At 36.4% G+C, this 13316-nt stretch overlaps 1 protein-coding gene across 7 annotated transcripts in view; it reads left to right on the top strand.

Moving 5' to 3' along the window:
* The first annotated feature begins 11495 nt into the window (after positions 1 to 11495).
* Positions 11496 to 13316, top strand: part of LOC111054660 (tyrosine-protein kinase Drl) — a 189674-nt gene continuing 187853 nt past the window's right edge. The window contains exons 1-2 of one of the 7 annotated variants that reach the window (XM_022341727.2): positions 11496 to 11627; positions 12827 to 13148. In XM_022341727.2, the coding sequence (XP_022197419.2) occupies positions 13010 to 13148 (139 nt within the window). In that variant the 5' untranslated portion in view covers positions 11496 to 11627; positions 12827 to 13009. Of the gene's footprint in view, positions 11707 to 11784; positions 11968 to 12826; positions 13149 to 13316 lie in introns of those variants that run through there. The other 6 variants (XM_022341726.2, XM_022341725.2, XM_039419554.1 and 3 more) reach the window with 6 other exon arrangements.

The following is a 13316-nucleotide window of genomic DNA, read 5'->3' as shown; positions in this document are numbered from 1 at the left end:
GGTAGCGCCGCCACTTCATTACGCTTCCAAGGCCCCCCCTTTTTTTACGTCCTCATACCTTCTTCATCATCAACTCTTCTACGCTCCTGGCATGTAACTGAATTCAAAAACATATCGCCAACGAGGATCTTGTTGTATGTTGAAAAGTTGAAATGTTTTCAACCCTTCCGTAAGTAACAAACGGCGTGAATTCGTTTTGTCCATTCACGTGAAATACGTGTGTATTTGTTAGGGGGACATTGTTGTCTGGTTGTAGAGTTTGGTTGACGCTCATTTCGTGCTGAAGGTGTAGACTGTTGACTTATGGTAGATTTTTATTTTAGTTCGAAATGTGGATTTTAGATTGTTAGTGTAGTTGGAAGAAGAATAACTGGAAAAATTCCTGTATTTTGATATCTCTTTTGGGTGGTGGGGAAATTAAATAAATGTTGTTTTCATATTCAGAAACTAGTGAAGAGTATGAATATGTTCCTGAATTTTTATGATACAGTGGATACAAAAAAAATCTTTGGAATTGGTTGAATAATTATCGTTTCAGTAACCAGTTAATGAGTAGTATTTTATAATGGAAGAGAAAACCAATATCAAATTGATGTTATTCTGTTCGTATTCAAAAACCAGTCTACAAAACAATTGGAAGAATTAATTTTAATGTACATGTTATTTATAAATATGCTGTGAGAATATTTCTCACCAAAGAGATAGTATGTTCAAGTGGAACTTGTTAGTAATATATTGGACTTTTCAATAAGGAAATTATTTTATGAATAACCAAATTCAATAATTACTGGAAGAAGTGATTCGAAAATGACCGGAATTAGCAACTATTGAAAGTAGTTATTAAAATTATGAAATTTTTTGAAGCGAAATAATTGTCAGTTTCCTTGATTAAATACATTTGGTTCGATCAATATTCCCCATGAACAATGCACGTTAATCTGAAAATGACTAATTTTGATTCCTCATTTAACGACTCACTTGGATTTCCATATTTCCCTCTCGAATAGCACTAAAGATCGCATTTACGCTCCACTCAATATTAGATATGATAATTAAGATTAGGGGATGTTGCCATCACAACAAGAAACAACTTCAAAGATTCTCCCGCACTAAGTGGTTCTCTGTGATTAGTCTATCGAGTAAATATGCTTGAAGATCAGACCTGCAAGAAATTGTTGTTGCATTTACAGCAGAGGGTCAACAGACAGGAGAGCGCAGTTGCTTCTTTGAAGTCCACAAAATCAGTCCTAACGGCACGAGTTTCTTATGTAGTGAGATTCACTTTAAACAGTCAGCAATCCTCATGAATAGGATCTATGCTGTCCATAAACCCAATGCTGACAGATGGAGTGGATCTCACTAATTACAGCGATAAAATAACAGTGAAGATCAAGAGAGAAGAAGAGAGAGAGAGTGATGAGGAGGTAAGTGGCACAAAAAAGAGATACGGGACACTTGAAACGGTGTTTGTATTAAAAGGGATGAGAAGCTGTTGGAGATGGTGTAGAGGATAAATCCATAACTTCGCCCCTATCCAGGCATTTAAATCATTCTTTAGAAAGTCCCCTTGCCGTAAAGGGTGCGAGACATACTCGAAAAGTTGTTTGCGAAATTCAAAACAAGTTCTGGCTGTGTATCATGGGACGGGTCCCTGGGTCTCCCTCGGCAGATAACAGAGCGAGTGCCCGCCACTCAGTTGAGTTATCAGCAAGCCAAATTTACACCCGTTGCCCGAATGCTCGTTCTTTGTCTCTCACAATCTGAATATTTTCCACTCCGACACTTTTGCTTCAACGCGTTGTCATGGCAGTTATTCTCCTTCTCATCATCACTATAGAAAACCCAATGTTACTTTCTCTATTCTTATTTTATGTCATTACCTACTCAGAATTTTTCAATTGGATGTTGCAACTGGACTTGTTTTTCTCATTAATTGATATTCTTTGAACAAAATCAATGTTATAGAAGTGGTTCACAATAAAAAAGCATATAGTACCTTATTGTCCAGATGAAAGTAATGTAACTACAATATTATATTCTGGATAATCAATACTATAAGTAGTACTGAACTGATAATGCTGTATCATAACAAACTGAATTGCCATGAATCATGGAAGTGGGATATTTCAAATGCATTGAGCTTGTGTTGTTGACTCTCATCATCACTATAGAAAAACCAATGCTACTTTCTCTATTCTTATTTTATGTCATTACCTATTCAGACATTTTTAATTGATATTTCAAATTTATATGCGTTTTTCATAAATTGGTGTTTTTCGATCAACATCGATGTCATAAAGTGGTTATCTCAATGGTAGGCTCCTGCCTACGTGGAGTGGAGAGGTTTGGTTCCTCATGATTTTCTAAGTATGGGATCTCAGAAAGTAGAGGGACTGCAGTGCATGAACTTGAAATGAAGAAATAGGCAGGTAGATAAATATAATACAATGAATGGGATCAGAGGGGATCAGAGGTATTGAGGGAAAACTCAAAAATATATTTTTCATAGAAGCTTTTACATGTGAATCTTTTGACACTACTATAATTGTAGAATTCTATATTCTACTGGTTTAAAACATAATAGTGGATTTAGTTGCTCATATGCTTTATTTCTAATTGGCTCACACATTTAAGAAATTCAGAAATAGCTCAGGTAGTAAGGCACAATCAATCTTAGATCTCTTGCCGATTCTGGAATCTTAGGCTATAGGCTAACTTTTTATCTCACTTGTTTTAACACCTTTAGACTGGGCTCCTGCAGGCTACCAGGGCTCTTTTACTGATGTTTTCGTCTATGACTTTTCATCATGACATCTTCTCAACTACACCCTTGCACAAGTGGATAAAATATAATATTGACTCTATCCTGGAAAATAGGTACTAATCCAAGCACACTTCAACTATTCATTACCAGAGAGCAGATATAGAATGTAATACATTCTATACTTTGTTCACTACAGGATACATAAGCTAACTTGTGTTTTCATAACCTCATTTGGACTAATCAAAATTTGGGAGAGAGGAAGTTTTGGGTTTATCCTGTTGATTCTCTCCCAATAATAATTAATTTGATATTGTGTTTGAATCATGGATTTTCTTTTCAATCACAATAAATCGATTGTTAAAATATTAACCAAACACAATTATCAAAATCTATCGATTCACTGTGGAAAACTTCTTCATAAGAATAATGTCAATCCAGTGGTCAATCAAGGATCCAGTATAGTCGATCAGATGAGATCAGTCAGTGGTCGAACATGATTCATGCCCATCAAATTCTTCCCATTTCGTCAGACATCCTTGGAGCCGGGGCGACATAAGTCTCGGCTTACCTCTAATTGATGTGGAGAGGATTCACAGATCAGGGAATCAGTGAAGGGACAAAAGAGCGGCTCCTCCGTTAGCACACATGTACTCATAACCATCAAGGAAAGGGAAAAGGGAAGAAAGCAAAGAATGACCCTTCCTTGTGAGACCCGCCCCGAAGGACCCATTATCAAGACTGCATTGCTGCCTCTCAATGCATTCGGAAATTCCTGATTCGAATTGCCTGCTTATTTCTCCCTTATCTTCCAATTACCAGCCCCTGGCGACAATCTACTTCCACCCTCTTTTGTGAGCGGAATAGGGTCTCAATAGGACAGCAGTTGTTGTCGGACGGGGTGACTACAACCCCCTTCAACCCTCCACCCACCCTGAGCCTCAAATTGGTGACAATCTCAAGTAGTAGTCGTATTTTGACAGTTTGTTGTTACGAAACTTCGCCTGTGATTGGAAAAAGTTGTGTGCATTATTGGGAGCAATCAATGTTCGAATGTATTCTAATGGTGGCTCAGGATTTGACAAAGAATGACAGGGGATTTAATGGATTTAATGAGTTGCCGCCCTTAGTGTCAGATGTCATACTTTATTACTTTTCAAGTGAATTACTGTTGTCAAAAGTATGTGGAAAAGTGAAGGAGCGGGAAAAACAAAAGTGGGATTTATTCAATATTGATGGTAAAAAGAGGAGTATATTAGGTAGAGGCATTGTGTATTGCAGAGGCAGAGGATGAAGTTTTATCGATATTTGCTGTGTACACGCAGTTATATGGAGAGTTATCAATGCTGAGTTGTCTTACTTTGAGTTCGATGCTGATTTTCAATGATAAATCATATTCTTATTCTTTCATTTACAAAGAATTGGAAGAAGTGGAGAATAATAGGCTTTCCACTTTCAGATGTTTCATCAAAATTGTTATTCATTGTTCAAACGATTCAGATTGGATAAGATTAAAATCCCAGATAACAGTTCAAAAAAACAGGAAAATATTAATTTCAATGATAGATAAGAGTTGAGGAATTGACTAATGTTGATGGAATTCAATTAAGGAATTGTGAATCAGAGTAAAAATATCTATTTGATTCTAAAATATCGAATCGTTTGCCATCGTTTCCATATGATACTAGTGAGCCCCCTGCCCTGGAGAACTCGCTCATGCCTAACTATACTGATTTTCAAGTCCACAATTCGTGATTATTATACACGATTTACGTGTATGCGAATCAATATAACTGTATAGGTTTTTCTTTTTTTTCTCTTCAGGGCTACGTTTGAATATAAATAAACATATAAATCTAAGTAACCTTTTTAAAATTATTCAATCACGACATTTTTCGGCTATATAATGCCATTATAAAGTCTTATATGTATAGGTTACTTTGTGTGGGTGTTGAATCAATTCCTGGAAAATGATACTCAAGAATATCCTTCCCATTGAAACTCTACTTGAAAGAGAGTAGAACAGGAATGATAGGAAATTTTAAAGTCATGACGAGAGAATAACGGACCAATGGCAGTAAGCCACGCCTCCCAGTCCCCATACTTTCTTCTGATTGGTGGATCTTCTGATTGGTGGATACTGGTTTAGTTCTCAATTCTGCAAATAGGTGGCTCTAGCTACTGGGTTGTAGGCTACCTGTCCATTTTATTACATCTTTGAGTCTAACTTCCGATTATATGAGAAATACCTTATTTTAACCGTGACTAAACTATTGAGCCCCCTGGGCTGGAGAACTCGCTTATGAACTATTGTACTGATTTTGAAATCCACAAATTTCAATTATATGTGAACTTTAATAAACTTCATAGCTAACACCGTAGATAAGTCAGAATCGAAATTCAAGACAGCTGAAATCAAATGTCAGCCCAAAAATGACAGACAGTCTGATAACTCCAAAACAGGATTCAGCAGTCTGGTGGAAAATGATTTTTTCTCATGCCCTTTCAATCCTTTTCTGTCTTGAAGAGGACGAAGGAGTCGATAGATTTTGCTGTCCAAAGAACTGGATTTGTGAAAATGTTCTAAGATTATGTGCTCAAAATTTGAAACAGATTAATCAAGGACTTTGAACCCAATGAGAAATCAATCTTTTTTATGGATAATTATCTATCATAGAACTCATCAAAATAGCTCCTCATTTTTTCCGATATTGAGGTGTATGAATGAATTCAAATTCTCAATATCCCTAGAATATAATGTTTACAATATATAATGTTTCGCTCATGAATAAAAAAGGATGAATAAATCCAATAATTCTTGGACTGAACAATCGAAATAAATCAGCTCTATCCATATTTTTCATGTTGTTCTTTGTGATATTTGTTCAGGAATTCCATCCACAGTATTTGGTGAGGAGCATAATATGCAGAGATAGTAATGTGCAAGTAATAGACTCCTACCTCCTTTCATGAAAGAGATGAGCAAATGAAGTGGAAGTCGGGGCATTTTCTTCGTTGAGAGTAACAGCTTGCCTTGTGAGGGAAATGATAAGGATGAGGCGTGCTAAGTATGAAGTTATAGCCTTTCAAAAAACAATTCCGAGGATCGATAATTGAATGTTTATATAGCCTACGTTTTTTCAGCTACGTGCGAACACGGAAATAAACCTACTGCAGGTTCACGTTTATGGCCTGTGAAGGGCTTCGCAGCGGGGGGCAAATAGCACAACATTCTGGGGAAGAAAGCGCAACAGGGGCGACAGATGATGGTGAAGAAGGTGTGGGGAAGGAAGGAACATGGATCTCAGAAACAGGAGGCGATGACGTCACCTGAATGAAAGTTTTTCCTGTTTCGATACCGCGCTACCCTCGCAACAAGGTTTACTGCAAAGAGAAGCAATATCTCGCCGACGAATGTAATTAACGTTTGAGATGTGAGTCATGAAAGAGAGGCTGACTGTATTTTGAGGGACAGCATTTGTCGACTACCCTCCTTCGCCCCGCACAGAAAACGTCAAGTTTTGCTGCCTTTGAAAGTGGTGGTGGTGGTGGTGGAGGCTCCCGCGGGGTACTACAACCCCCCAAAAACATGGGACCCAACTTTATAAGAAAGGTCTGGCCCGCGGCGACCAGAGTGGATGGAAATCAAGACTACAACTTTCACGTTCCCTGTTCCGTTATGCCCCTCAAATATTCTGTCTTTTTCCGGTCGACTTCAATCAGAGTCTTTCTTCTTGCCTCACTCACTTACACAAAACACATACAGGGTGAGAGAGTGACAGGGTGAGAGTGAAGGAGAGGGAAGAGAGAGAGAGCGTCGTGTTTGCAGAGAGATACATAGTCGCATAGCGGCTAGACACTTTGCAATCAAGTATCTGGGGACTGTTCTAGAGGGTAGAGCATAGCTGCTCTCAGCTCTCATCTTCCATTCTTCTACCCATCACATCACTTAGATCAGTTAGCATACCCTTCTCGCTGCATCCGCCCCCACCCGGATAAATTGTGAATGCGTACTACTTCCAAATCCCCCGGGTATCTCACCCCACGATCGGAACAGCTTTCTCCTTGAATCGGATGATAAACTTTCTGGCGCTATGCAAATCAGGCGGCGGCAAAACGTGAATTGATGATTCTGTAATGGAACTCGGGCTTTATGGCTGGGAGCAGTCATCAACAGAATGTACAGCTATCATAAAGATATTAACGAAGTTAGTTCCCCCTTTGTGAGCTTCATTTCTTGTGTGATTGCATTAATTATTAAACCGTGCAAAATGATTGCTTAATTCTGTCGAATAATATTGAGACCTTTATTATAATAATATACACTAGCTAGCTGTGTTGTACCTATTCTACATTAAATTAGATATTTACTCTTTACTCTTTCTGGTTGAATAACATCTCTCAAAGGCCTGAATGGGAAACAATGAAAGACATATGCAATTTATTTTATAGAATAGAACAATTTTCTAACAAGCTACTTGAAAATTGGACATAATTTTAAACGAAATGTTGCTATTCTGAGAAAGTGGGTGCCCCCAAATAAGGTCTCAATTATGATGATAATCAATTCGATGGTGAAAAAGTTGGAAGGAAATTGTTCATCCCTCTCTTTTTTTTGTTCTTTTCAGCTCCTTTTTTCTTGACTGACTGACAAGTTGACTGACGGGTCGGATCTGATCAGGTCAGATTGTGATGATGTTTGATAGAAAAAAAAAGAATGATAAAGAGATATAGATAAAGAGAATTGGTGTTCAAAGAATGTTTTGAAGTGTTTGAAAATGTTTTTTTCCTACAGTTACCTTGAAAAGTGGCCATTTCTGCACTGATTACAGAACTCAAAGAATCACTTTTCCGCTCTAGTGCGGGAAAAATTTTTTCTGCACTCCAGATTTGCAACATGGCAACGCAAAATAGTAGGTTATATGGAGCACCAGTGCAGCAAAATCGAAATGAAGTTGGTAACAGTGACTGTGGTATAGTGTTGTGGTGCACGTTATAATAATAACGATGGACAACCAGGACAGCGACAGCCGCCTTCATCCATTTACTACTACATTATTCAATTTGACAATAAATTGAGATTTTTATTAATAATAAAATTACACAGAAAAACATTTGATGGATTTCAGCGAATTTTACCCATAATTACCCACTTTTCATATTCAAAGGTAACTGTAGGAAAAATTTAATGTGAAGTACGTGCGCAAAGTTCCTCTGCTGCACTCAAGAAACCATTCCGCCCTCGCCTTCGGCTCGGGCGTAAACGTTTCTTTCGGTGCAGCAAACTGTCACTTTGCGTACTAGTTGCACGAATAACTGTAATAATGCTGATTTGACCTGTTTTAGTCTTCAGTTATTACAAGACTGTCTTGTCAAACTGGAATTGACCATCAATACTACGATTTCCTCCATAGTTAACAGCTGAACATTCCAGAATCTGTCAATAAATTAGACATCGAAACCATATTGATTCCAGAAACTTATTGAGTACCTTGTGTTGGTTTGATCAACAAGAAATTTGTGACAGTTAGGACATTTTATGTCGTAGGTTCCGTACTAATTTAAACAAATATTTACAGTAATTTTTACAGTAAAGTTGGTTTTTGTCTGTAGTTTCCGGCATAGAAATATAACTATTGATTCCTATAAAAGTTTCCACACTTTCGATAGAATCAACTATATTCTCTCTCAGGCAGCGGCTACGATCGCATAAACGAAAACGTAACCGAGAAAATGGTACCAAATTGTTCATAAAGATTTGGACATCCGGCGCCTTACCTCCAAATTTTGATCGTTCGTCTCTCCAATTTTGAAGTTCTTCTCTCTATCATTAGGCGTATTAAGCAATCAATGGGCTCACAAATAAGACACATAGAAGATGAGCTTCATTCTTCTATAATGAACAAATTAGTAACGAAATACAATTTTTCAGTCTCATAATATTGTACTAGCTGCAATTTTTTATTACATTTCTGGCAGTTGAAAGGAATAGAAATGCTCCTGGAGAACATTTCTAGTTACTAAGGAGAAATAATATATTCTTTTTATGATAATAAGTTGCATAACTTTTGAAAATTATACCCTGCACATGAATAATCACACTGAAACTAAATAATATCATAATTATAATCATCAAAGTAAAGGAACGCTATGATCAAATAAAACCGAATAAATTATTTTTCTTTGACATCGCCGTCGTTTTTTCAATTTGAAGTTTCCATGATGAAACGAGGAACTGTTGGTGACATTCATTATCCGTAGAAAAATTCGAGATCCTCTCGCAATGCGTTGTGCCTTCTCATAAGTCGGTAAGTTGGACGTGCCGGTTAGGCGCAGAAGTTTTTTCAACAAGAGGAAATTACGCAAAACTTTTCCAATCTCCTCTTTCACCCGACAGAAACGGAGTCGGACAGTAATTGCAATGGCCATGTTGAACTTTAGCTCTCTTCAAACTACTCCAGACTTTTGATTGCAGGAAGAAAAACAAATTGTCACGGTAGTGCTAATCCTCCAATTGACACTTATCCAGTCCTAGAAGTGATATTTCTTGAGTTTGGACTCTGATTGTTTCAGAGCCATGGAATCCACTCACCCCTGATAACGATATCAGGTACACACTTCATATCTTTCTATTTCTTTCTCCAAGAAAACCTGTTCCTTTTTCATTAGTGTCTATTGAGAGGAAGTTAGAATGGAATGAACTTCTTCCATTATCTTTTTATAATTTAAATTCATATAAATAATTATAATTTACCTTTTTTCAATTTATTATAACATGTTTCAACTTGTGAAAGCTTTCCAATAGTAGTATCCCTGTGATTAAAAATGTTATATGGAAGGAAGTGATTATGCATTGAACTCTTTATACACTCTACAATTATTGATTCAGATCCTTCATAGCCGATGTTATTTTTATAACCACATTTATTTGATATCCTGGGAAAATTTGAAAAAAGAATTGACAGAATCTTTGGTTTCACAACCTTCATTTCAATAAGGGTCAGAGCGCGAAAATTGAGTTCTACAAACATAACATTACGTCATTGCACTTGAGTCGGTGTCGAATATCGGTTATTGAAGCATTGACTCTGTTAGAAGACAAATTTTTGAAGCGGTTAAATTTTGATTTCTTGTGCATCTAACCGGAGTTTTTGAAATGGAAAATTAGAGAAGTTCTGGACTTTACGCTCTGTTCCTATAGTCTCTTATTTTATATGCATTAATTATGCGAGGTGTAGCTTTAAATATTGAAAGTTGATCATTTTCTTATTTGTCCCAAAAATACTATAATTTTCTTATATCAAACAAGAATATCATAGTATTCTTAGAGGTCATGATCATTTTCTTTTTTGTCCCAAAAATACTATAATTGTTTTATATCAAACAAGAATGTTATAGTATGCTTAGAGTTTACAAGACATTTTTGTTTTGGGTGCATGAATTATTACTCCTCCACATCTATCTATCTTCTCTATCCACCTACTTGGCTTCACACGGCTTTCTACGTAAAATAGCTCAATTATGAACATTCCAAACATCTAGTATTTTTCCTATATATTATCTCCCGTTTCAAAAAGACTGTCAACAACTCTTGATTCTGTCAAGGCTCAGATCAACAAATTGATTCAGAGTGGACTGAATTGTTTTCAGCTTGGAGTGCAACCTGTTGCGTGTCTGAAAATTGTAGAAAAAATTCCAAGTTTGGAATCATTATTTTCAGAAGTGTAATTTCCAGTTCATTCCTGTTTGGTTTTGAATTTGAAATATATTTTCATTGTATGAAATGTAGTGTAGCAGAGAGAACTAATAGTTCTGATTGCCTAAATGCAATCAATCAACCAGTTCAATGACTTTGCTTTATACACTCAATTTGAGTCATTAGAATAGAGTATAGAAGTACAAAAATGGCTACTTCAAATTGTTCAGAGTCAATGGAAAGAATAATAATCCGTTAATAAATAATAATGGAACCATTATTTACAGAAGTGTAATTCCCAGTTCACTCCTGTTTAGTTTTGAATTTGAAATATATTTTCATTGTATGAAATGTAGTGTAGCAGAGAGAGCTAATAGTTCTGATTGCCCAAATGAAGGCAATCAATCAATCAATTCCTTGACTTTACACTCAATTTAAGCCATTAGAATAGAATATAGAAATACAAAAATGGCTACTTCAAATTGTTCAGAGTCAATTCAAAGGGTAATAATCCTCCAGTATATGCATATAATTCACGATATGAAAGATCCAGTAAGATGATTCAATTCGAATGAAGGATCGAACAATGATCGATCAAATTTCGAATTCATATTATAAGAGCTGAATGCTGCTAATAAAACATATAGACCAAACCAAGGAATAGAATAACGATTGACCAAACTTCAAATCCACATCATGAAGCGGGGAAATCAATCAACAAAGCAAGACAGACGAAAAAAGCAGCAGGGAAGGTAATTGGGGATGAGTGGACAGGAAGGTGTGACAAGTCGGAGACAAATCCCGTGCTCTTCAAGAGCAAGAGATAGCTTGAGGGAGAGATTACTTACAGAGGACTGTCACGGTTGCTTGTTCGTCTGAGACAATTAGGCATCGCGGCGCTAGAGGGCGCCTGCGCCGCGTCTCATCTCGACAAATAATTCCGGGTGGTGGGTGGAGGAGTGAGTGAGAGAAAGTGAGAGAGAGTAGAGAGAGGAGTCTAGCGTCGCGACGCTGGAAGAGGGTGGTAGAGGAGTCTGGCTGTCATTGCGCCTGGCAGTGTTCGGCCCGCAACCGTACGTGACTCTCGTGTAACTCCCGGTGTAGCGTACTGTTTTTAACCTACTACCCCTGTCTCGAGTTTCCCGGCTTTACTGTTGCTTGTGAGGAAAGGTTTACGTTCGCCTTTATTTTGCTTCGAATAAAAGATTACTTTTTACCAATTGATTATTCGTGTTAATAACCCAGTTTGGTATGATTGATTGAATAATTGTTTTTTCTGATTAGGGTTTATATAAAATTATACAATGTTTTCCGTGATGGAAGGATAATTATTAATTCTGATAAAGATTTTTCCTGATTAAATTTCCACTGGAGCTGGATTTAAAAAAAGTGATACATTGCGAATGAAATTGATTATGTGGTTAATTGCAGAAGTTAATTATGGATGTACCACTTCTGAAAGAATTTTTGTTCTTATTCAATCTCTCTTGAAGTTAGATTTGGAAAAAATGTGAGTTATTGCAGATTGAATTGAATTTTTGCGGTTTTATAGTTTTCAACTAACAGAAATTTCACTGTGATAGAGATACTCCACCCTCATACTATGAAATTATACATTATTTCAGTCATAAATTGTTTTTCGTGTTCTTCTGATGGATAACTATATAGTTCATGAATAGAAATTGATAATAGTTTCCTAATAGTTCTTGAACTATTTGAAGTGTTTTGAATAGAAAATTCTCTAAGAAAGTAGACCTATAGATTCGACTTATCCATAAATAACAAAATTAATTATTTTTCCATTTTTGATAATTATTATCTACAATAAGACATATTAATTACTATACGGTACCTTGATGATGGCCCATGATGGATATTTTGTTCTGTGAATATTATGTTGGAATAATTTTGATTGGATAAATCGAGTTTTTTTATAAAAATTGAATCATCATGAAGAAATATTAGCGTTATTGAGCTAGTAAAGCAGAATAAGATAGTTATAAATTCCTATTATTCTCTTTCCACAATAATACTTAGTAGAATCTGATAAGTTCTGGATAATACTTCTTTTGTTTACGAGAATTCGTCTCTATCAATCATACTTGCACAAACCACAATAAAAAGTGAGAGAAGCAATACATTGAATTCAAAACGTCTTCTCACTCGCGTTTTGATGAATAACTAAATTGTTCATGAATTGAAACTAATTATAGTTTCCTAATAGTTCTTGAATAGAAAATTCTCTAAGAATGTAGACCTACAAATTCGTTATCCATCAATAACAAAATAAATTATTCTTTCATTGAGTATTCATTACAAAATTTCTCAACAATTCATTGTAATTTATATTAAACAAATTCCAATCATAGAAATCTCGATTATGCCGGATCCAATCTTTTCGATAGCCTCTGAACTGTCCTGACATGCTCGAGCATGTTCCCTTTGTGAAGTTGAACAGTGAGCAGTGATTGATGCTAGACAGAACTCAGATGCTATGCAGTGGTATTCTGCAGGGTTGAAGTTTAGCGCGTCGGTGAGAAAATGTGTTGAAGATGTGGGTTTGTGGGCCATGCGGTAAGATGACGCCCAACACTGCCGTGTTTCTCCTTCTTATCACCTCCTCCCTCCTGCCCGCCTCCTCAGCTTACTTCAATGTCTACATCAGCCAGGAGGAGATAAGGAAGTTGATGGGTGAGTTGTCCTACATGTGTACCCACATTATGTCTGTGAATGCCGTTTCCACAACTGGAATAGTCTTTCAACTTTGTTGGAATCAGATGCTGAACTTTTTCGTTCTTAGAATGTTCAAAGTCTTGGTTCATAGTTTTGTTCATAGTCATTTTCAAATATTGTTTTATA

Source organism: Nilaparvata lugens, chromosome 1 (assembly GCF_014356525.2).
Source record: "Nilaparvata lugens isolate BPH chromosome 1, ASM1435652v1, whole genome shotgun sequence".
Lineage (NCBI taxonomy): Eukaryota > Metazoa > Arthropoda > Insecta > Hemiptera > Delphacidae > Nilaparvata > Nilaparvata lugens.
Note: the sequence above shows the minus strand (reverse complement) of the source record. Positions and strands in the feature narration are given on the sequence as shown.